This window comes from Patagioenas fasciata, chromosome 12, assembly GCF_037038585.1.
Source record: "Patagioenas fasciata isolate bPatFas1 chromosome 12, bPatFas1.hap1, whole genome shotgun sequence".
Taxonomy (NCBI): domain Eukaryota; kingdom Metazoa; phylum Chordata; class Aves; order Columbiformes; family Columbidae; genus Patagioenas; species Patagioenas fasciata.
In genome coordinates, this window is record NC_092531.1 from 20,864,316 (window position 1) to 20,890,240 (window position 25,925).

The following is a 25,925-nucleotide window of genomic DNA, read 5'->3' on the forward strand; positions in this document are numbered from 1 at the left end:
CTTTTTTCCTTTTTGCCTGATGTTTACTTCAAGCATCGCACTCTGAGGGCTTATAAAGAGGATTAAGTGGTGAGGAGGTCTCACAGAGTTAGGAAGAATTAATCAAGCGGTAATCAGAAAGGAAATTAATCTGAAGAGTTAATTAATCAGCTAAGGCAGGGAGATGGCAGCCAGTAGTCCCTATCACGCTTTCCAGGTTGCTATTTCATGCACAGACACAGCAGCAGGGAAGGGAGAAGGCGGTCCAGGGTGGGGAAGGATGTTTAGACATCCCTCTGCACTTTCTAAGGAGAAAGCAGAAGCACAACAAGGCCAGGACATTTTCAGACTCCTATCCTACCACACAAGGACCTCAGGGAGGACATCTCCACCCAGGTGACACAGGGCAAGCACTCATCGTCTGCCGCTCTCACAGCTCAAAAGTTTCCAAAGACAGAGACATCCATTTCGGAGACTCTTCCATGCTCCTCTTACCTCTTCCCTTTGGAAAAGGGATCTAGATATGCAGCCCATGGGTTTCTGATTGCTTAATTGATTCTATACACCCTATGTTCTCCTTCCAGCATCCTAAATAGTCTTTTTACTTCTCCATTGTTCAACTCTTCTAAATATGCACCACTGGGGATCACTTCCCCTTCACTTTGGTCTAGCTGCATTTTATATATTTAGTTTTTTCTTTTTCTTAATCTTTCCTTACAATACATTCCCTGCAGAACTTTAATCATTTTAGTTGCTCTTCTCTGAATTCCTTCCAAAAGGCATCAGGCAGAATGTTTTGCAAATTTGCTCTCATCCTTCCCAGACTGCATTTTGACTAATGCTTGTTTCCTTTGGGATCAGACATACACCGTGCAGGCTGCCTGATTGGGAATGCTCAACCTTCATTACAGCCTGAAGCACCTGAGGGAAGAAAACTCCCCAATTCACAGGGGCTGCAACACAGTGCATCTTTGAGCTTACAAAACCTTGGCCAGTTTGCAAAGACATCTGAAATCTCATTAACTTTGCTATTATTATTATTATTAGACTCTTTTTATGCACAAAGTAGATGTTTTAATTGCCTGGATGTGGAGAGCAGATTCTATTGTGTGTTTTATAGACCGCAAGCAAAGATTCATTTCTACATGCTGCCTACAACCTGCCTCCATGGAGGTGCAGCCAGTCTGAAGCCAATCCCAGGGTGCAAGGGGTTATCCAGCACCCCAAAACAGCTCCTTCAAAGCCCCTTCTTCAGACAGTAGCAGGGTTCATCCCTCCAAGGGTCACGCCACGATCACCGAGAGGTGCTTATTAGGGCTGCTGCCTTTTGTGAGTTGACAGCTCAAAGCCAAGCTCAGCTCAGGCAGGTGGCATCGTCCCACAAAGCCACAGTGTCTTTCCCAGCATCAGCAATCCAGGCACACGCCACAGTGACTAGGGAAGTGGTAGACAGAACAAAGTTCATCTCACTGAACCAGAGTCACCTCTGTGGTTAAGGGGTAGGAAGACATTTCCATCTGCCACATCTGGGCAGGACAGACAAAATGACCTGCCTGGTGCAGGTGGTACAGTTGCCAGAGGACTCAGGGCATGACAGAAGCATGCACTGCAGTAGACCATCAGTATTAAACATCATATAGATGCACAACCTTCTCCCACCCAAACTATATCAAAATAAAAGGAAAACAAAACTAATCTGTGTTTCACAAGAAAGGAGTTGTGGAGCTGAGAGCTGGTCACGGTATGCAGAGGTGATGAACACCTGGAGAGAAACCAACTACCATGAGGATGCTGGGTGGGGGCTACCTGCCCACTCCCAAGCTACGTTCTCCATCAGCAGAAGGCCCCATAAAGTAGCTACAGCAGCCTCAAAAGAAACCACATTCACTCCGCAGCTTCAATAGCCATATAAGCCATTAAAGCATTCATTCTTCTTGTCATGCCATTCCCTTCACATCATTTTTACTTCCAAGGAAGACTGGGAAGAGCTGCCTGCTCTCCTTGAGCAAATGCCACCCTTGCACAGAAAGCTCCCACATCACCCAAGGTTGTCCCTCCCCCTAAATGATGAACTTGTCTCTTTTCCTTTTCGATACATAAATGCTGTTTTCACAGATCCTCCAGTAAAAAAGTGGCCTTAAAAAAAAAAAAACACAGTAGAAAAGGCAAAAACCTAGTGCTGTTTCCTAAAAAAAGGTAAGCTCTGCAGAGTCCAGAGTGAATGGTGAGCCCCACACACACACGCACATTTCTGGATATTCTGACCCAAAGAAACAGCTCCCCATGGATGCTTTTGTACAGTGAAAAACCTGCTTTTCTCCCACCCCCCCTACACTGCCCATCTGTAAACCATTTGATCCATTTCATTATAACTCATTTCTACTGTGACTGCCTATTATAAAAAATTGATTTTAATAATTTATAGCCTGCCCAGCACCACAGCATTCTGACCACCAACAGGCATCCAAAATGCTGGTTCTAATCTGGAAATCTCTCCATTCAGAGCCAGGGCCTTGGGTACCTCAGCAATCGATGCCTCTCGGTGTGGTACCCCAATAGCCGAGATAAAAGAGATGCTGCTGCTCTTCTCCACACTAATAATGCCACAAAGAGGATGAATTAGCAGATAGCAGCTCCTTCCTTTGAAATCTCCCTTCCCTCCTGGCTCCAGCTGAGACTAAGGAGTAAAGATCTAGTCCCTGGGGGGATTGCCACTGTATTCTGACTTTCAGGGGTGCAATGCTTTTGATTCAGGCTTTTCAGGTGGCAGTTCAAAGGAGAAGGCATTAACCCCTTGTAGAGCATCTGAATCCACTGCAGGAGGATCCCACAGCATCACCCGCAACACATCCCTGGGTCACACAGAGCTAGAGATGAACAGATAAAACTAAACAAATAAACACCATGCACATACGCAAAAATATGTAAGCTTGGATGTAAATACGTGCAGATAAACTCACACCCTCTCAGATGATGCTATCAGAAACATTACTCCTCAAATCCCTGCAGAGCAGCAGACCATCTCCAAGGTCATATTAGTGTGGAAGTAATGTAATCTCATTACCCAGACTCCTTCTCCCTCTCTTAGTTTCTATGTTGATGTTTGCGCTCTTAATTTTAAACACCAGCCGTTTATCTTGTGGCCCAGCCTGGGACCGCTTTGCTCAAGTGGTTGTAAACACATGGCTTAATTCACTCACTCTCTAGGAATAAAATAAATAAATAAAAAAAGCTTTTCCTGCATGAACTACACATGTTTGCCAGCCGAATGATAGACACAGGGTGCGCTAAAAGCTGCCGTAACTAACTCGGGCTCAGGGAACAGCCAGCGCACGCAGGGCGGTAAGCGGAAAATCCGTATATAGTGCTCTTGTTAGGAGAAAAATCTCCAAGTGGCATATAACTCAGCTGCAAACAACCCACTGCATGAGCCTCTCCGGTACCAAGGATGCTTGTGCTGAAGGGTATTTGCTAATTCCCCAGGGGATGGACAGGGTGAGTAAGAGGAAAGCTGCAGTAAGTGCTTAACAGCAGGGGGAAGCCAGCAAAGCAAGCTCCCAAGAGAGGATCGAGGGCAGCAGGGGCCACCATGGCCAGTAATGCCAGTCTACACAAGCCCTCTGCCCACTTCTCCAGGGAGTTCATCCTTCAGAACAGATAAATCTTTACATAGTTGTGCCTTTGGGGTCACCTTTTGCAAATCCAGCTCTGCTTCCCCAGTCCAAGCCCTGAATGCCCCCATGCTGGACACCATCCTCCTCCACTCTCAACATTTTCCTAACCACTCATCAAGTCTTCCTGAAGTTCAAGCCATTGCTCTTTGTCTATTCACCTTCTGAAAACATCTCTAATCTCCGTTTTTTTCCTTTTGCTGCCTGTAGAAGGCTGTGATAGCGTATCCTCCTTCACACCTCATCTCTTCTAGCTGACACAATAACAAGAAAGTTTAATAATAATAATCTTCAACAAAGAGCACAGTGAAAGAGCATGGGAAGCACTTCTCATCAGTACATGCCTGAGAGACCTGCCAGGAACATGCATCTCAAAAGACACTGAGCATATGCTTAAACTTTTCCCAAAATGCACAAGCCACTTTGGGGCAAGCCCATGCTGACCAAGGGTCACGATGGTAGTCGGTGCATACACCTGTTCCTCGAGGAAGATGCTCAGGACAGCGTTTCAGGATGCTTCTATTCTAAGTATGTTTTCATCTTCAGGTGTCCCAGCCTCCAACCAGATTTGATGGATGTCCCCAAGGCTCACTCCGCAATCAGTGGTGAGAGACCCAGCTCCAAACGCTTCTGCATCTGCCTAATGAGGAACCCACCCCTCCTGGACAGCTATGGGGGGATGTCTGCGGTGATTAGTCTCATTAAGCCTCTGTGAAAGCTACTCCAACATCAAACTGATGAACTATTCAAGGCAGACTTGTTAGCAGAGGGTAAATGAAAATCCAGCCTTGGTAATTTAACAGTCTACAGGACATCATTTCTACTTGGATGGTCCTTAACTCTTGCACAGTCTGGATGGCTCATTTGGTGCCAGTCACGACAGGGAGCTTGTCTCTGTCCTGGTCTTCTCAGCAAGGCCGTACAAACTTACCCACACTGAGTTACTGCGAGTAAAGCCCTTTTTCTCTAGTTAATGAAACATTTTATTAAGCACCGTCCCCTGCTCCCATCATACATACCTCCGCATTTGTTAGATATTAAACCCAGGATTGGCAAAGGATGTTAGAGGAATTTCAGGAGGATTTGTCTATTAATTCCATTTGCTACTTTTTAAACTCACAATGCTTAGAAAAATGCTTGCAAGCATGTCCTTCCCAACAGGTAGCTACTAATGAAATTATCCGCCTTATTCAGTAAATCTCAGCTGATCTGGAAGGAGCAACCCCTGAAAAAAGTACCACTGAGATGGTGGGGCTTGGAGCAGCTGTCACAGCTGACGACGGCTGGAGCAGAGGTGCATCACCAGGTCCTCACTCCTCCAGAAGCACACACAGCATCCCCCTGCCTCCCAGCCACATTTCCCACATCTGTAGCACACAGAAAGGCACAACTGCAGCAAAACCCTGATCTGTGCATTTGTGATATGCCCCAGAAACAGGGATAAACTACCTCAAACAGATGAGGATTGCTCATTTCTTTATCCTCTAGGAGCCGATATTTACTAGAAACATTTTCCTCAGCCTGTGACTTCTAGAAGATGTCTTGATATCCCAAAGACTTCATTTGGTACCACGACACATTTGACCCCCTGCACCTCAACAGCTGCAGCACAAGGCACGAATGCAGAAAACACTGCCTACAGTGCTCCTGCTCACTCAAAACACACACAGGAGGGTACACACCTATTCCCAGGCTTGGGGCTGATGAGTTAAAATTCAAATCTTCAGTTCCACACTAAAATTCAGGCAGGTGCTGAGATAATTTGGTTGAACCTGATCTGAGCGCAATGGAGATGTGAGCAGTTCCCCCTGCTCTGCACCAGCATGGAATGGCCTTTGGCTCCAGAGGGATGGGTTTGTGTATTTTTCTCTGGTTATGTTGCTACCCGATAGAGACGGTTGTATGTACACTTTCAATAATTTAAACTTACAGAGCTGTGCTGGACTCAGTTTCAACCCAACCTCTTCGTTAAGGCACCATCCTTCAGTAAAAAGTCTAAAGGACTGCAGAATGCTCAGTGGAGCCACGTCCATGAGTCATGCATCTCCCATAGCTACTGTCCTTACCAGACAAATTAAGAGAAATCAAGATTCAGCCACCAACTTCCAATCTCCCACACTGCTAACCGAAACGGGAAACGCTCGCTGCTCCCTCCTCCCTCCAGCCTCCTCCTGCCTTCCCCATTCACACCCCGAAAAAAGACGCAAGCACGGCCTTCCCTCCCTCTCCACCGCTCAAGATACGCCAGCACACTTAGGAAATCATTAGCACAAATTCCAGGCAAGATTATTTATCCTTAAAGAGCACGCCCGACAGCAAATCTCTCTCCAGCCACTCTTGGGCTCTGCAGCTCAGTGCAGATGAATAGGCACTTACTGCCAGCTACCAACAGCTTCATAAAGCATCTTCCTACCTTTATTCCCTCGTGATACCTGTGCACACACATGTGAACACACACACACTTGTGGTCTCCATGCACCAAGCACTCAGAGGAGCTTCCTTCTTCTCTACCTGCTTTGGTAAGGGTGACACGAAACATTAATCTGTCAAGTGCATGCCTGGGCTGCTGCATTGCCTCTCCCTTATCCTTCCACATCTTAATTCCTCCTCATCTTCCACCTACAAACTTCACACCACCTTTGCACATTGTAAAGCAGCACACAGTCCAAAATGTGCTGCAGATGGTGATGGTGCAGGGGCCATAAATGTATATTTATGTTATTAGTGATGGTGTGGGGGTCATGGTTTTAAACTACAGGAGAGGAGCTTCAGACTAGAAATAAGAAATTATTTTTCTTACAGCGAGGGTGGTGAAACTCAGGAACAGGTTGTTCAGAGAGGAGGTAGATGCCACATCCCTGGAGACATTCAAGGTTGGACAGGACTCTGAGCAACCTGATCTGGGTGAAGATGCCCCTACTCATTGCAGGGGGTTGGACTAGATGACTTTTAAAGGTCCCTTCCAACCCAAACTATTCTATGATGAAGTTCTCAGAAGACATGTGTGCCATAAAAGAGAGCTCGTAACTCCCGAAGCACGCGGAGACATCTACGTGCCAGCTTAGCAATGATATCTAAAATACTTAGAAATGGCTCCTGCGAAAAGCTCTCAAGGGCTGGGTTCAAGACTCTGCTAAAAATGCTGTTAAAGAACCTGTAAGTTATCACAGATTTGCACAAAACCTGACAGCATTGAGAACCACATATGCTTAAAAAAAAAAAAGTAAAGCCTGATCCAGGGAAAATGTATAGATTTTTCCCACTGGTTGGAAATGAGGATTTAACCTCAAAAGCACAGTTTCAGGCAGCACACTGCCCTCCCTGCCTGCATCCCGGAGGGTTTTGAAAGGCCGATATCAAAGCAGGTTGTTTCACCATGGGTCACAGCAGGGCAACCAGGAATTTCAACTAAGGTACTTTTTGCAAAAAAGAGGGCTTACACAGCTCCTCTTTTAACAAAGAGCAGAACGCCATTCCTTTTTGGCAGGTTAACAAAAAGCCTGCCCAACCAGCTGGTCCCAAAACCACCAGCTGAAATCCCAGCAATGCCCTGGCAGGAGCACACCCAAGAGAGACGTCCTTTGTTGAGGTATCTCTAAATCCAATATAGATTCTGCCTTCTCTGTTGGTATGCACGTGAGAAGGAGCAACTCTTTTTGCTGTGACCTGATCACAGCAAGTTCAGCAGAACTTAAATCAGTGCTTTTACCCATACATAACAAAAGGTAGGAAGGCGCCCTGCTGTACTTTTACCACTTCAGTTTTAATATGCCAGGGCGGAACACACGTGCTCTGCTGATGAGGGCTTTTGGCACACGCCGACATCCCATTAACTCCCATATCATGTTAACAGACAGTAGCAGCCAAGGAGCACTACTTGAAATCTTTAAGCAGAGAGAATAAACCCAAATCACTCCTAAATACACCAGTAGCATAATAAACTTAGAACAGAAACATAGCAAAGACCATATGTTTTGTTATGAAGACCTAAATAACAATGTAAAAAAGGGGAGGAAAATCTAAAATCCAGCTGTTCCGCATCAGCAGAGTGGAAGGGGATTTCTGCAGACACCCAGAAGTGAGATCAGGCTGTATCTAATTTCAGTTTCTACCATGACACTTCAGATGAAGGGAGATTGAGAGCAAACAGCAGATAGAAGAATTAATACTCTTTAAAAAAATAAATGGAGTGAAAGAAAAAAAATGAAATAATGATCCAAACAGCTAAGTAAAGTCCTACTGGAAAATTCAGCAATATCTCCCCTCTTGATCCCAACACGCCAAAGGGGGAGACCTGCAGCAGTCGACAGCACGATACTTAGCAAAAGCACTCAACAGCTCAAGAGGGATGAAGGCTCATTACCAGATGCTGCTACCAATTCAATTTTGAGCAGAGAAACTTGTCAAGAAGGCAGACGTACTGTAAATCTGTAAAGACTTCTCCCTTTATATGCATGTATATGCACACATATGCAGACAACTTGTATTTGTTCTCCCAGCTGACGTGCAGAAAAAAAATAATAAGCCTAACTTTAAATTTATAGTAAAAAAAATCAAAGGAAATATTAAGAAAAAAATACTTAAGAGCCTAAATGATAGGTGAATCGAGAGGAGGAAGCAGTTGGTCTATAAAAACAAATCAAGCTGAACTACCCTCAATGCCTTATTTTTTCCTGACTGAATTACAAAATTAGTCAATGAAGGCTGTAATATATTCGGGTTTCGTAAAATATTTGATAGCATCTCAGAAAAAAACTTCCTTGAAAAATTAATTCAAACTGGCTTGGATATGAGCACTGTCATACAACAGAATTAATAATAACGGTAAATTTGATTTACGTGGCTCTTCCCTGCTAGTGCTGGTTTGGGTGGCACAAATATGGCAAAGTGTTAAGCCTGAGAGGCTCACCATGGGGACTGGTGCTAAGGTTGGGTTTATCTAGCATCTTAATTATTTGGAAACAAAACAAGCCCACTGAATTGGCTGCATGTCTGTTTAGGGGACAGGGTGGGACTGTAATAATTTCTGAAAGCCATCACTGATATGGTGGCTCAATGACTGAGAAGAGCTGGCTCCTCCTCACCTGCTCTGTGACCTTCTCGTAAGTTGAGTGACACCAAAGGCATAGATTACGCAGATACCACATCCCTCAACCAGCAAACACAGGCAGAAGAAAACCAAGATGAAAAAACTAAAGAAAAACAAGTTTTGGAGATAAATCATCAGTTCAGTGGAAACCTGGAAAAGAGTCAATGTCCAAACGGGTTGGTGGTGACTTGAGGCTGTGAACGGGTGATGAGCTTGTGAGGGAGCAGGACCATGTCCTATACAGGGACCTATCCCCATCGAGTGCTGGGGGACCCTGCACGTCACACATCCTCCAGACAGCTTTCGGCGGCCAGTTCCGCAGTGTGGCACCCCAGCAGGGGAAGGGGTGCCTGCCCTGCCGTGCTGCGCCAGAGCCCCTGCCCGGCCACTCGGCCCTGCCGCAGCATCCCGCTGCTGTGTGCACACAGAACTTACCGAAAACACAGCCAGAATGAAACAAAGTCAGAGAAATCAATTACAGAATCGATAACAATAAATATTGATCTTAGACCACTATTACCTCAAAATGATGGGGTTTTTCTTTCATTTTCATAACACCAGACCTCTCTCTTTCATTTAAAAAAAAAAAATCATAGCTTAATAGGTGACACCACACTAATTATTACCCCCACATCAATCAGAAAAAGAGCACATTGTTGCTACAAGCACTTTGGATAAAGAAATGTTTTGCTTGTCCACATACACCATGCATCTGCTGATTGAGGGAAAACTCCAGCTCTGTTTTCCTCTTCCCAAAGTGGGGCTGAAGCCAGAGCCCAGTGGAAGCACCGCAGCTCCTGGGCTGGATCCATGAGAATCCCTGGATGCCACGAGTAGGTGCTGAGGGGCTCCTGAGCAAGAGGTGGGCAGACCCAGCTGGCAACTCCCGCAAAGCCCCGCAGATGGGAGGAGAAGAGGCAGAAATCAGCTCGTCAGGATGTGGATGTGCATCCATGATCCAGATCTCTGCACTGCACGGTGAGAAACGCGTCTTAGCCCAAGGGCAGCAGCGGCTTTACCTTCCTCCCCGAGTGCCGGCTACACTTAGCGTAATGATTATTAAGCCCTGTCAGCAGATATGAAACCAATGGATACAGCTCCACAGGCAAATGCTTCAAAAGCCGCCGAGACGTCCCTGCTCACAGGTTTTCGTTATCCATCTGGAAAATTGTGGATGTCACAAGAGCTTTTAGAGCATCAAGATGAAATCGTCTTGTCAGCAACGAAAGGGCCAGTTCTTCCCTGCCCTAATCCCAGCAGCTGTCTCAGTGCCACAGGCTTCTGCACGGGAGGCTGGTGTTGTATCAGGACACCGATGCCGGTGGTGACGGGGAGCCTCGCCAGCACGCTGCCCACCCCGGAGCTACCGCGGCACCGGCAACTCAGCCCATGTGTAAATCTTACTCTGAAGGAAAACAATGTTTTTCCCTTCACACTAATTCACAGCATCTCATCTGACTTTTGACTGCTGTAGGCTGGGAGGAACTTGGAGCCTTTTGGGGAGGATGAAGCATGCCCTGGGACAGAGAAAAGACAAAGATGCAGGTTCTCTGGCACTAGCTCATGCCATAGCTGGTTCAAGTGGAATGAGAAGCAAGCCACAGTTTTAGCCCAAAATTCAGGCAGAGCCATCCATTTCCTCTGCCATATTTGTACGGTTCTTCACGCTCTGAGGTTTTTGAAGCTGCGTCACCACTTCGGCTTGGGTGGCAAAGGCAGATATGGAAAAACCACCGTGCCAGAGGTCATGTTCCTCAACAGAGCTCTGATCAAAAATGGCTCTTTCTTTTTCTGTGGAGAAAATCCCTCGCTGGCAACAAAGTGAGGTCTTTCGGCAAGATCAGAGGGTATCCAACAGAACCACAAAACCACCTCAGCACCAGGACATGTAGCAGGCTGGGCTGTAGTATAAGGATCCTGATGTGAAACAGTCCCTTCCAGAAGAGGCTGGTAACTCCTGCAGATGTTGGTCTGTGGTGAAATAAAACAACAAAGAAAAGCTTTTCTGCAGCTAGCAGGTTCTGGCAGATACAGGGAGCAAAGAGGCTGTGAGACAGAGGATGACCACAAGCACCAGCTCCACATTCTTCTCACCACAAGTCTGCGAGCAGATGAGAAATCCAGCCATACAGCCTTGTGTGCGGAGCAGAGAACACTGAAGGTTGATAACTGGGCTGGGGTGAGTTTTCATGCACTGAACATCATTCCCAGCATGGACCTGGTCCACTTTGTGCCCCTCTGTGCACCCTGACGGCAGCAGTATCTCCATACACAGAGCCCAAAGGGAGACATGTGGCCAGTTTATGTGGTCGTGGTCAATGAGATCTCCTAGGTCCTTTTCCTGAGCTACAAGCCCAGTTCACAGCAACAGAGCACTCTATCCTGTTCTCTTTCACCAGTCAGAGCCATGGCACCAACTGAAGACCACTGTCCCAAACGGAAACTGGTTTATAACCCTGTCCCTCAGACACAAAATACATGAATCCAAACGTGATTTACTCCTACTGTGCAGAAAATACTACCCAGCTGCCTTGTGTACAGGCATTATCTTCTGGTCCATTGACTTCTAATAGCATAGTTGTAGATTGAAATGAGATGCCTGAGCATCACATGGGGTTCTGCATCGCTTCCACCTTCATCAACAGACGCTAAACGCTGGTGCTGATGATAGAGTTTTTGAGGGCTGTCCAGGACACAGGCAGGCTTGTTATTGCACCACAAGAAATAGAAGTTGGAGATGGAATAAGCCCATTAGATGATCAGATGCTCCAGTGCTCTTTACAATTGGCTTCCTCAGTGCTTCCACCAGTCAAAGTTTGAGCAGCCCAACTGACATTCCCTTATTCCACTGTCTCCAAGTTTCTAGGCACTCCTTCAAGCACATTCATCCCAGGTCGAAAACCAAGCAGCACCATTCTCTTCCTTTTCTACATTTGCTGTCACAGCTCCCAAACACTTCTCTTGTCAGTCCCGTTGTTTAAATCACAGTTACCTGTGCCTTGACCAAAAGCAAAGCTCTCCTGCTCCAGGGTTTGAGGACAGTGTCAGATCTCAGGCTGACTGGTTAAACACTGCATGAACGAATGACAATCCTACCGCAAGTCACAGGGAGGAAGAGGTGGTGGCCTCACCAAGGACATCCTCCCAGAGGACCATTTATCAGCATTAACGGTAGCAAAATCTTTTTCAAAGGATAATTGGACAACTGCGGTACAGACAAACTACAATTAAAATAATAATTGAGGGCTTTTGCTTCTTCCCACACTGCCCTGCACCTTATTAAAGCCACATCAAAGCTGACAGTTGTGTGGTTGTTGGCCGCTTTCAGAGAGGCGCAGGAGAGAGTGCACGGGATGTAAAGCTTGTGGAGATGATCTCGCTTCATCAGATTAATCACACTGGTTTAAAAAAATAGCTTGTCCTGCTGCTGTTATGTGGTACCTGTTCTGGGGATACACAGAATTATTCTGGCTCTGTGCTGTCAATACAGTAGATTTCACTAAAGCAAAGTCATGTGAAGACAGACAGACACCATCAGATCAAACAGTAGACAGAGGTTGGAGCTGCAGAGGCAAGGAGTTCACATCACACCGAAACACAGGTAAGCTGAGCACCACTGAGGCAGCTTTCGACACCACAGTGTAAGAACCACTTGTGAAAGTTCATGATGAGACACCTGCAAACACAACTGCCCCCGGCAAACGCTGACCGTGCCAAAGGGCTCATTTGGATCAAGCGCAGCACCCAGGGGTCCAGCACCTGGCTGCTGACCGGAGCAAAGAAGTGCACCTGTGAGCAAGGGAGGTCACAAGTGGGGAGTAAGACCCTGCAGGAACATGGTTTGAAGGAGGTTCAAGGCTTCTCAGGTCACCTGAAAACTACTGATCTTTTTTTTTTTTTAAAACTGCTTTTAGTAGTTGCCTAAAATAGACACCTTGGTTTTGTAAAAGCAACTGAAATAGATAATGGCCGGTCAGCGCACTTCACATTGCCTTTATAAATAACCTATTAATACTTCTGGGAATGGGAAAATGTTTTATTTCTAGATATAAATAAATCCTGATGTCTTGCTAACCATTTATCCTGCAGGGTCATCGGATGCATCTCTCCAGCCAAGGGTGACTCCTTGCTCCTTCAGGCAGCACCAAGCAAGGTACCACTCCATCTTTCAAAGCTTTCACTGAACTAACACCACACCTGGGACCAAAGGACAAGTGCTGTCAGCATTAACTGACAGTGTGAGAGATGATCAGCCTTCAGAGAGAGGAAAGGCAGAAGCAGGTGCCTTGTCACAGCACCCCAGGGGAAAGGTGGCATCTCTCAAGGTTCACCAAGAAGCCCAGGGCTGCAGAGCAGCTTTCCCTTGTTGCCACCATACCGGTTACAGACTGCATGGCTTAGCAGAGGATGAGGCACTTATCAGTTCCAAGAGCTTTATGCTTTATCACCTTGAAGGAGCTAAATAAATAAATAAATATCACAGCTTGCACTTCAGCAGCATATAAACAGACATTTATAGAAAGAAGCCCCGATGAAACCACATGCCTTTTCAATCCACTTCCTAGGCAAATAAAACCAAGTAAGATCAAGCACAAGTAGTATATCAAGGGGCTTTTCAAACAAACAGAAGGATACCAACAAGGAAAAGCCCCGACCTCCAACCATCCCACATGGTCTCTCTGCCCACGTGTTTCAGGCGGTTAGGCCCCCGGCACTGCTGGGCTCTGCTCATCACACACCTGGGCTTAAAGAAAGCAATGGGCTTCCATTTCCAGTCCATTAACATGGTTCTCCATACATCCCTGAGATGCTGTCATTACCCATGATTTTTAATGTATGGTTGTTTCTCCCCATAGCCATGCCACGCCGGTCAATATCACTTTGGTCACTCCTTCCTGCTCCTGCTACATGGCAGGGTCCCCAGAAGATGAAACGAAAGGGCCCTTCACACATTTCTCCTGAGCAACTCACCCTTAAGGTGTAGACTCTCCAAGCTGCAGAGGGTTCTTTCCTATACAGCCACAAACTAATAATCAGAGAAAAACAACTCATGCGTGATTATAGCCAGACTTGGCTAAGGCAGCATGGGTCAGAATTAAGCCTCATCTGAAAGGCAGGTCATAGCTTTTGTATATATTTTTTCCTTTAAAGCTGCAGTGATAATTACTTGATGAAGAAAAAGAAAAAAAAAGAAACAAAAACCACAAATCTACAAAAGCAAAATCCAGGCACCCAAGATATCTTTGCAGGAGCTGGTCCTCTTGAATCAGAACCCTGGAACTGTTCTGCAATTGCCTCAGTGGACAGTTACCATCTGTTTATGGAAAAAAAATGTTAATAACCCCCAATCATAATCAAATAGGCAACCACTTTACTTTAAGTACCTATTAACTAATGTTAAATTACAATGGAACAGCTCTGCAAGTACTTCTGACATCCACATGCACATCAGCACTGCCAGCACTTTGATCTGGGCTATTAGAACAAATACCAAATGAACTGATAGTGATGCGATTCCTCAAACATTACAGAAAGCGTGGGCTGTATTTATTTACCGTTCTTTCATTTTTCCCCCACCTCCTTGTTGTTTCTGACTATTCAGAAAGAAAATATGTATATGCCTGTGTACAGATGTATGCAACACCCACCACAACAGACCCTACGAAAGCCTGGTCCCCTGTATTTTGTTTTCCTCTTTGAGGATGAGCTTTCATATGGATTCTCTAATGCCCAGAAAGGCTCAAGGCTTTTCCCTCAGTGGGGCATCACCCAAGCTGTCAATCTCTATTTAGCCCCTGCTATTTCCAGGATGCCTAAAGGGCGTCTCTAAGTCCTTCCTCCCTCTCCTCTGGGTGGAACCAGCCAGCAGATACAAAAGCTGCAGCAGAGAAAGGCAAAAACCAGGCGGGCAGAGCTGGACACACATGCTTGCACGCACGCAGAGAGGCAGCATGACCACATGCCTTATTTCTTTAGGAAATCAGATTAAAAAGCAATCGACTCTTTGCCAACTATAACCAAGTCTGAACCATTAGCTGGCACAGTGTCTACTCGAAGAAGAAAACCTCATTTGGAGAACGCAAGTAGTTTTTAATCTCAGAGCCTGGAAAATAGTTCATCTCAGCAAAACAACAACTGCTCTTGTTTCTGGATTTTCTCTAGCATCTTTCTTTCTGTATATCTGCAAATTCAATTTTATGGGTTTTTTTTTTTGTAATTGTGCAGCACCACAATGAATAAATCACACAAATGTGCATAAGCACACATCCTTCATCCCAAGGCACTTCCAAATGTTATAGAAAACAAGCAGAAGGAGCATATCAACTCCATCAACTTCAGTATTTACATGGCCTCCATCACCGTGCCATCCAAACATTTTGTTAGTCTCAGGACTTCATGTCATTATTATTGCTTCATAAAATTTCATTTTTGTTAGTCCCAGGACTTGTGTGTGGCTTTTTTGTTATATTGTGAAATTTCATTTCCTGTCATCTGCTGGGAAGACTCAGGTTTATGAGGCTTGCAGTGACAAGTCTGACCCCAGAAGGTGAGCTGTAAACCCCTCCACCTCCACTGGGCAGTCGGAGAACAAGGGACACCAGAGCAAGCGACAACTGAGCATGGGATGCCAGATTCCCTGCTCCCATGTGGTCTATACCACCTGTAAATCTCACTCCCCTGGGACACAGCAATACACCCTGACTCCCAATTCCTTGCTCTATTAGATCCTGTTCTTCCCACAAGGCTTTAAAAAGCATCTCAGCTCCCCCTGGATGCCTCACCCTTCAGCAAACAGTTGCCGCCCATGCTTGCGCCTTCAATGCTTCTCAGTTTTCACATTCACTTTTCCCAGTGGTTCCCCCTCCGCTGCCTCTGTGTTGCCCGTGTAATGCCACATTTCACAAAAAGGCACTTTGTTTGCCATTTTCCTGCTCCCTCCAACACCCCGCTCCAGTCAACCCCCAGCCACTTCAGCCCACTCTTCTCTCCCCCCAACTACAGGAGCCAAAGTCGACAGGCGGCCAGAAAGGGGATCTGACCTTCTCCATCCCCTGTTAATGAATGTTCTCTCCAGAGGGAGCAGGGAAAGGCGAAGGGGATGGCACGGAGCCAGGCTCCACAAGCTCAGCCGAGGGACGCCAAGGAGCCGGGAGCGCAGCACGTCACAGCCCCTTTCACAAGGAGCTTTTGTTGATGCCACCGCTCCAGCCTGCCGACAGAGCGCTTGGCAGCGCAGGCTTTTCCACTGCTTGGCTGCTGGCTGGATCAGTAACCGGGTCATAACCAGAGCGGCAGCTCTGCCAGGACTCTCATGCAATGCTCCAGTGCTACCAGCCAGGAGAGGACAAATGTGGACACACCATCCTCTCCTAGTTCTCCCCCAGCACATGTGCCCTGAGACGCAGTGACTTTATTTTCAGCAAAAGCTGGACACTTGGCAGCCCATTAATCTGCTTTTAAGCCTGGTGGGTAACCCAAGGGGACTTTCCAGCCCAACGTGTCATCCAACTTTGTCATTCCAAGTCCACCTCTCTACAAGATAAACCATCTGCTTAGAGCTAGGAGCCACAGAAGGAAAAAGATGTGCTCAGAGAGACTCACGAGGTGCTTTGGGTAACGTGTCCAACATGAGCACACAATGTTCTGCGTCCATGACAAAAACAACAGGAAAAACCTGCTCCTGAAGGCCTGCCAAGACGGGATTTCAACAACAAGTGGCAACATATCAGCTGGCGACAAACAACTCCTGATTCAGGGAGTGATGCACTTCCCCAAAAAGACTCAGGGTTTGGATTTTTATTCTTAATAAATGATAACATGATGAATGCTGCACAGGATGGCTCCTACCCAAGAATTAACTGATAATGAGGGACCCAGAGGAACATGCCAGCTAAAGGAGATTTGGAGGTTGTTGCCAGCTCCACTGTCCTGTATCAGGTGTCAGAATAAGGTAGGACTTGTTTGTGAACCCCTGGAAGAGCAGCTCAGGACCACTTAGTTGAAGTGACTTGACAATTTGGACAAAGGCATCACCTCACGAGCAGAAAATGTCCAGGGAAGGGGAAAGGAACAGCAGCCTGAAAGACACATCAAGCACAAATACAAGCTTCAAGGTATCTTTGCCAGTTTGGGACCAATCGCAACAGCACAGATGGGACCCTAAAGCAACCAAGGGAGAGAATAAAGCTCTGGACTCATGGACCTGCAGAGCAGCAAGAAAGGAAAGCTCAGAAATTGAATTTTGTAAAGCTTGCAGGGAACTGTGACATTTCTTGAGGAGGTGAGAAATACATTAGCTACAGCTGCCAGGGTAGGCCATAGCCAGGGTCCCACCAAGCATCCCAGCCACTGCGGGTGAATGGAAGAGTTGCCTTTGTGTTGTGGATGAAAGTGGTGAGGTGCAGGTAGAATGCCTGATGCAAAGAAAGGAGATCCAGGTTAAAGACGCTAAGTTTGGTGGTGTAACAGTGATGCCATAGCTAAAGAAAAAAGTGCAGGCAGAGACACCAGGGAAAAGCAGGAGGCTCAGAGCACGTAAGGCCATGTCCTAGGGAGACTGTCCACAGGGGAGGAGGATCTGCAGCCTCCAACACGGAGCAGAGCTTAGGCAGAATGAGTAGGTGCCCATGCCGGTGCTTATGACACCTATGACTTACTAAAGAGATATCTCCCTTGTTCTAATTGTGTATTTAACTTCTGTCAACTCCATCTCTCCAAGGCATGTAATCAAAAAAACTTTTAGAAACTCTACAGGGTTGTGGTTTCATATCAGAGTTGGAAGAAATACAGCATGGTGAGGACAGCAGGTTCTTCTGGCTAAACATTTTAGCCTTCCAAAAACTGCAGACACAAAGGCCAATCAACAGCACCCCTCTGGTTTCCAGAAATTCAGAATATCCACTAACATACTTATCCAAACGCCTCTGAATATGTACACACATCTGTTCACCAAGACTGGTTACTCACAAAGTTCACTCCTCCTTGATTCTTCCATTAGGGTCAGAAGTTTCTTTTCCTTTTCATATTTGTATCTCTAGGCCCCATCAGTGGCAAAGGCCCAAGCACTTCCAAAGTGTTCTGACATATCCCTCCAGAAGGCACGTAACATCATCCCAGTTTTACAGATGGGGAAATTAAAGCAGAGACAGAGGTTAAGACAGCTAATCGCCGACGGACACTAAGTGAGTCAGTGGAAGAGCTGGGAATTTATCCCAGGAACCGTGTTTTCTATTTCTCTACTCCACCCACCAGTCAGTATACCCTAACAGATGGTTCTTATCATTGGACATACGGACTAAATATTGCTAAGTTGGTGTAGAAGATTTGCTATTTAATTAAATGTCCTGTCTTCCATCTCCATAGGATGCATAGGGGAAACTCCAGCCAGAATCCCATCTGGACCCACTCAGGAAACATCTTTGTAAAGCAAACAAAGCCCTAGAAATGTTCCCAAACCCATCAACCTGCCCTGTAATGCAGAACCCAGCAAGGTCAGGAAATAGCCTGCAACTCAGGAGCCTTGGAAGAAGCCCATGTTTGTCAAAGTCTGGCTTCAAATGGTGTATGTATGAGCCACCAGTTAGGCTGGGAACTACTTTGTCATGTGAAGGCTCTTCCTCCAGCCTCCACTGGGCACCACCAACGCTGCCCAACTGGAGATATCAGCAGTCACAAAAAGCAGATGGCACAGAGTCATCCTACTTTCTCCTGGCATTGGCTCTGTCACATCACAGTGCTGGTGAGACAGAGACACCAGTTCTGCCTGGCAAACATCAGATGCCTTCCTGCTTTCTGTAACTACCAAGGACATTTGAAATAGCTTCTAAAGTGGTTATTCACAACAGAGGAGGAAACCTTCCAGCACAGAGGCAGCAGAAAAAGACCTTCCACATCACTGAAAGACAGGTCAGCAATTGGTTTCCCAGCATAGACATTACGAAGTTACAGCAGTGTCTCTGTCCCCACTCACAGACAGGCACAGAAATGAGTGCACCTGCCTTTCCAACAGAACCCAAACCAATTTCCCATCCTCCTGTTCCCCCCTCACACCCTGTGCTATACACCCAGTGTGACACAAGGGGAAGCCCATGTGCCACCAGGTCTGCAAATAAAGATCTCATCCAAGAACACACTGTCCTAAGTACAATTCCCTCAATACATGGCTGGAGGGAATAGGCTCAAAGCTCTTCTGGGCAACCTGCAGATGCAGGTATGTACTGATAAGTAAAACCCACAAGTTTCTGCCCAGCAGGAGCACATACAGGCGAGAACCATCAGTTTGTACCATCTCCATTACTCTCTCAACAAACAGAAGCGAGATGGACAATGTTCTCTTCAGAAGGCTTTGCCCCAATACTGATAATATAGGAATAAACCACAACACCTTTCCACGTGTGCTATAAGAGCTGGGAAATCCTGGAAGGTGCCTCCTGCTAGAGGAAAGCAACTGCACGTACCTTTCATCCCAAACTTGGACCGTCGGCCATACTTGTTGATCATAATAAAGAGGACGACCAAGAGGACACAAGCAAAAGCTGCCAGCCCAACCGCTATGGAAACCTGAAAGGAAAAAGCCATAGAGTCAAGACAGAGGAAATTAGTAGTCTAGATTGGAACTACACCACCTCATTGCCCAGTTAACCTTTCTTCAGGCTCATACCATCTGCTGCAGCCCTGTGTATATCAGCTGTAGAGGAAAATAACAGTGAAAGCAAAGGGCTCTGGCAGAGCTTGGAAGCATCACCAGCTGTTTGCAGGACTGGGAGGTTTGGGATCTCCCTGTCAGCACCAGTTGTCCCCAGCCTCTCCCTCCACACATCTGCAGGGCAGGAGAACCTCTGCTCCAATGTCTGGGCTGTCCCTCCGCTGCACCACATCGTGAGCCTCCATTTGTGACATCACCACTGCGCCGTGACCTCACAACAACAAAGCTGCACCAACCAGAGCTGGGAACACACAGGAGCAGCAGAAAATTATTCAGAATGACCAACTCTGTCTCCAACCAAACATCCCTCAGGACAAAGGAGGAGGGAAAATAACACACCACAAAAAGAAAACAGAAGGAATTAAGTAGAATTGTGGTTTTTTTTTCCAAAACCATTTGGTTTTTCTAAAGCTTCTAACAGTTCCCTGTTTATTATAACTAGTAAACATTTATACCATAACACTACCCGTAGTCCTTCAATGGAACTGTAGTTCTACTGTATCAGTGTATATGCAGAGGAAAGAAAACCTCCTTGCCCTAAAGGGCTTACAATCTCAGGCTTATATTAATATTTATGAATATTTATGCCTTCAAGGCTTTGCTCAAGATATTTTTATTGCATTGATGTAAACAACAATTTCTTTGGCATTTGTCCAATTGTTCTCCTGTACTGGGTCTTGTGATGCATTTTGACTTCATTTCCTTTTACAAAACTGTATTCTGCTATAATAGAAAATACATCATTTAACCAAGAAAATGTAATTTCATTTTTCAGTCCTTTTCCCTGCCCTTGATACATTAGCTACAATATTTTAATTTTTTTATTTTACCACACTCTATTTTCATCCTCTTGCTTGTTTTCTGTGCTTTATATTTAATAATCAGTGCACATTATTACTCCAGTCTCACTGTTCGAAGCTTTCACTTCAGTTATAGAACATTTTCAATTGCATGAGATCTGAAACCAAGGTGAATTGAGGTTTTTTTTTTTTCATTCTGTTAACACCTGGTGGATTTCAAGATCTTAAAACTTTCACAGAATTAGAGCAATTGTGTAACATGTTATTTATTTCCCCCCCAATACTTATACAGAATGTTTTTCACTTTTTCTACCTGGAATCTGTAGGAGAAAGACAATGTTGAGATCGGATAAGCCATAGGCTTTGTTTCTTTTTCGTTTTTGGCATGCCCTGCAGAGCAGGAGAGAGGGCAAACTGGCACTGACAAAACCGAACCAAGCTAAATCCAAGTCCCTTCACAGGGCTAAACATAACAGCTCAATAACAGCACGAAACACATGATTGCCTGTTTGTTTGTTCTCTGGGTGCTGCCTTTTTAGAGTGAGAATTTCTGACCCTGCCAGCAGCAACTTCACAGGATGCCTTATTTTCAAAGAGCTGCCTGGTTCCACCATGCAGACTCAAGAGGATCAGATGGTTCATGTCAGTATTTTACTTGCCTGACACAAGCCACAAAATCCTTCTGATTGTTGTCTTGAGTCATAAAGGGAGAGATTTTTCCTTGCAAAAATCTCAAAACAGCACAGGAGCATAAATACTGAGTCACCAATAAAAAGAAATGCACGTAAAACAGTTCTGTAGTGAAGAAGACAGGACTCACCCCAAAAGTGTCCTCCTCTGGTTTGTGGGTCACAGTGATCGGTGGGGTGGGACTCACTTCATAATCACCAACTGAAACCAAAACACCAAAGACAGAAGATTCAACGTGGTTGCCATGGGACTCCCAAGGCACCAGCACATCCCCAACGACAGCGCCTGACTAAGGAGATCCAGGTCACCCCTAACAAAGACTGCAACTTCCACTTTCAGAAGGCACCAAAATCAGCCATCAGGGAGTTCCCTGTGCACATGAGCAGAGAAAACACAGACCAGGACAACACTGATGTCCCTCCAGCCTTAAAAATGCGAAACATTTGGGTGTCTGATGTCCTTGGGTGGGTGGCCTCCACCACTGAGCCATCTCCTAGAGTTTTCAGAAATCTACTGGGCTAAGTAGGGTTAAAAAAGACTGACTCCAGCAGAACTTGATCCAAAGAATCAATTACTTGGATGCTTGGGTGGTTTGTTTGGGTTGTTTTTTGGTGGGGCGATGTGAGGGAAGAAATTATCTATGGAGGAAACCCTACAAAAGTTGAGTCTTGCTTCTCATCCCAATTCACACCAGGGAACATGTTGTAAATTGGCCGTGACACCCAAATGCTTTGGGGACTGGCCAGCCTGCATCTAGTTAAGACCCCTTCTCCTATACCACAACCCAACTGGTTAGAGTTTTGGTAATATTTGTCTCCAGCCCTGCCATTTAAGACCACAAAGACTGTCATTTTCACTATAGGACCTTCTTCATAGTATTGCTAAAGGGAAATGAGCATCTCCTGAGCTTTAGAGACTGTGCAGCTCATCAGAAGCTCCCCAGTCATCTTGCTCATGCATGGGAACACAAGGGCTTTGTGCAGCCTCTATCAGTTTCCTTTTGGGTTCCTGATTTTTCCTCCAGGAGCACTTAAGTCACAGCGGGGCAGGGGAAACCACAACACACAACACCCAAAGGGAAAGGAGACACTTACTTGAGACAAAGTTGTCCGTACTTTCTGTGGAAAGGACAAAGAGAGAAGCAAGACAGTTAGCAGCATAGCAAAGGTAGAGCGGTCTCATTCCCAGCCTGACTCAGACACACTCCACCAGCCAAAGAGCCCAGGAAACCAGAAGATTTTGTATTTTCTCCGGCATGGGCAACTGTAACTGGAAATTGCTGCAGGTGTGCCAGCAGGACGTGCTGGAGAGCACATGGGTAACTGTCAGTAGCTGAAACAGGAGAGGAGGGATGCTACTGCCAAAACAGAGAACAATTAGCAGTACCCCATACAGGAGACTTTTGAATGGTCATGAAACAACCTTGCTTACAGCAGGTGACCAAAGGTCAACCAAAGCAGATTTTGCCCAGGGGGAAAGTCCTACAGGGACATGGATGAGCTCCCAGGAAGGAGAGTCTACCTTGGAGCAGAAGGTTAGAGACCTCCTCCAGGCTCCCTCCATAGCCTGCTGAACCACTCATGAAAGCTGATGGCATCTGAACCAGACATGGAGGCTGTAGCTGTCCTAGAGCTGCCTCTCTCCCCAGCTGTCAGCCCCTCCACTGCTCCAGTCTATTCAGTAAAGCTCCAAAGGCAGCCAAGGCCTCAGATGATGAGGTCTAAAGCTCTTGGTGACACTCAGTTTACATAGCATGAGAGCAACGTCAGCTTTCAATTCACTCGCCCATGTAAGAAGTTGAGCCCGATATTAACTGGAGTTTACACAGCTTTGCTGGCAGAGGGTTCCTGGAAGGATGCTGAAACATTCATGTTGAAGTACGGGTGAGGTTTGGAAGGGAAGCACAAAACAATCCCCAGGTGACAAACACAGCTTTCCAAACCCAGGGAAAAAAACCTGAAAAAATATTTTTGTTTCAAGTCAAGCAGAAGAGTAACTTTCCTTGGCTTTCTCTAGCAAGACGAAAGAAAAAAATAAAAAAGGAAGAAATATTTCATTTGGAGACTTTTTTCCCTATTACAGCAGACAGAATCTAATCGTAAAACTCTTCTGCTTCTACATATTCCCCTTTCCATTTTTCTCTGCTGGACTAAGCAAATTCAACAGAAACCCACATAAAGTTTTTCCCACTAAACCCTATTTTTCAAAGCATAAAACACAGCCAAGAAATTTCAGCCAACTTGAGTTCTGTGAGAAGCTCCCAAAGAACTGAACGCTCATCGAGGGGAGGCAGTAGGTACATTAACTCATGCGAATTGAATTGTAGAGACACTGGTGACAACATGCAGTGAGATTTTTATCAGGAGATTTACACAAATGTGTCCTGGGAGCCTCTGTCCTGGCTCCTAAAGCCACAACATCGCAGAGAAGTGGGATATGGAATAGGGTGCATCTCCCAGCTCCTGTACAGGTTCCAACAGTACCTTCTCCCTCCCCAACCTGGGAAGCACAATCTGGCACCAAGACGACCAGGTTTTCTAAAAACACATGGTCACAGGTCCTTTTCTATGCTGATAGGAAGTTTTCCAGGAATTACACTTGCATTAATTAATTAAGACTAATTAATCTCATCCTGGGTAGTGGCAGCAAAAACCTTGCACATGCAAATAGCCATAGGCAATAAGCTTCTTGAATGAACCACATTGGGGAAACCTTCCATTTGTGGCATTTTCTAGGGGAATCTACCTTCAAATGGGAAATTATAAGTGTCAGCTGCGTTGAGTGTTAATGTCAGCTGTGGCAGTGGACGAAACAACAAACTTCAAGGAAAGTAAATTATATCCTGCATTGGGCTGACAGGGTCTGCCAGGGTGAGGAACGGCTTGGGACTTCAGATCAGAGGAAATAAAAGAAATGGGTCAGTTCTTGCTGAGAGATGGTTTGGGGTCTGTAAATACTCCACACCAACAACACATACAAGGTGTGGGTGAAGATGCACTCTCAAGGGCAATACTTTACATACATTTCACACAAATGGGTTCTCCCAGAGCCTTTGACAAAAGTGGCTCTTCAAACATCAACGTGCCTTCCCACATCACAGAAGAGTTCAGATCCATTTCCAAAATCAGCTCTCCGAAACAGCAGATCTGCCCCCTTTTCTGGAGGTCCAGCACCTACTTAAGAGCTGTCCCCATTTCACAGATGGGGAAATGGAGTCACAAAGGTGGGACCTGACAGAGCTGAGACTGCAAACCTGTACCTCTCTGCACCCACCTACATTTGATAAGCTGCTCTTCTGCCTTGACAGCAGGAAACATAAATAGGTCAGATAGCCAAACAGGGCATCATTCTCGAAGCCTGAATATAAATTTTCCCATCCATGTCAGCTCATTTGTTCGATTCTCAGATGTTCAAGGCAGAGATCTGGGGTTGCACTTATGATATTTGACCTGAAGGAAAACTCTGTGTACATATATGGTGTGATATAAATAATAAATGAGAGTTCCATTGGTATTTTTCTATATTTAGCAAATGTCCTATTTTACTGGATTTTCTTGGGCTGTAGGGGCCAATTTAGAACTGCCACTTTCTCATGGCATCATTCCTGAAGGCAGCAGCACGCACAGATCTTAACTCCATGATGGCCAGCATGGTGTCGCAATGACAGAGAGCAGACCAAGACCCTCCATGCTCCTATAGAGCTGACAAGTCACCACAGAAGTCTCTGAAGTCTCTACTGCACTCCTCAGAGCTGAATCTTCACATCCTCAAATCTTCTGGTTGGTTGGTTTTGTTTTTTGTTGGGTTGGATTTTTTTTTTCAGTTAAGCCCTGAATCACTAGGGAGTACATCAGGGAATCCTAAACAATCAGTTAAGAAATCCCAAACTGAGGCAAAGCGACTAATTGAGCCGTCGCATCTTTTGTAGACCTGTCATCTTGGAATTGCACATGTCATATTTAGAAAGAAAACAATCCTGACGCTGCTGCATCCAGCTATAATCATTTCAAACACAAGCTAAAAGAAAAAAGGGAAGAGCTGCATCACTTTAAAGGGCTTTCCTTTCTTTAGTTTATAACTAGCAATCACATAGAAGAATACTTTCTCTGAAAAAAAAAAAAAATGGGTAACCTCTATGGTGCACCCCAGAGGAGATTAAAAATAATTGACCAAACTTGCATTCTATTCACACTGAAATCCCTAAAGATCTTAAAAAAAATAAAACCCCAAACAATAACAAAAAACCACGCACTGCAGAACGTATTACACAACCAAAATACACAACCAGTTAGTCTCTCTCTCTCTGCATTAAAGAGCTGTTATGACACCAAAGCACACTTGAGTAGGAAAATCACATTGGTCAGAATAAGCCTCCAGAGGTCATATCTTACAACCTGCTGCTCAGACAAAGCCCAACTTGAGTTGTCAAGGCCTCGTCTAGATGCAATGATTACTGGTAGGACCATAGTATGACCTTTGGACTTCAAGCAACCCTAATGAGATAAACTGAACATCCTACCTGGAAAGGGCTTTTCAAGGAAATGTCCTTTGATGGTTTGGTTGGCTGAGCCCAGCTGGTTGGTGGCCACAATCGTGTAGTTGCCATTGTTGTAGTGAGTGGGTTTGTTGAAGAGCAGACAACCCTCAGACACTTCCCCTTGTTGGTAAAACTCCATGTGGATGATCTCTGTCTCCCGGAGGACCTGGCCATTGTGCAGCCAGTGAAGGGTGGGAGCTGGGTTCCCATGCACGGCAAATGCAATGCAGTGCTCCAGGTGTAGCACCGGCTCCTCCAGAGTTAGGATGCGAGGGGGATCTAGCAGAGAGAAACACGGCAGGCTCACAGCATACCTCCACCCACATCACATCTCTGTGCACCATGGAAATTAAGATTATTGAAAACACAACCTCCAAAATCCCTGTTTCTTCTACTCTTCCCATGGATGTCTGCGAAGAAGCAGCGCTAAGCCACAGGAACCATTCCACGCTCC

At 45.7% G+C, this 25,925-nt stretch overlaps 1 protein-coding gene across 5 annotated transcripts in view; it reads right to left on the reverse strand.

The window, feature by feature from the left end:
* Positions 1-25,925, reverse strand: part of NTRK3 (neurotrophic receptor tyrosine kinase 3) — a 217,584-nt gene that overhangs the window by 126,124 nt on the left and 65,535 nt on the right. For all 5 annotated transcript variants that reach the window (XR_010652172.2, XM_071814027.1, XM_071814026.1 and 2 more), the window contains 4 exons: positions 25,454-25,750; positions 22,029-22,052; positions 21,065-21,135; positions 19,197-19,299 (listed from right to left, as the gene is read on the reverse strand). Coding sequence is in view for 4 of the 5 variants with exons in the window: in XM_071814027.1 (XP_071670128.1) it covers positions 19,197-19,299; positions 21,065-21,135; positions 22,029-22,052; positions 25,454-25,750 (495 nt within the window). In the remaining variant the exon portion in view is untranslated. The remainder of the gene's footprint in view (positions 1-19,196; positions 19,300-21,064; positions 21,136-22,028; positions 22,053-25,453; positions 25,751-25,925) is intronic.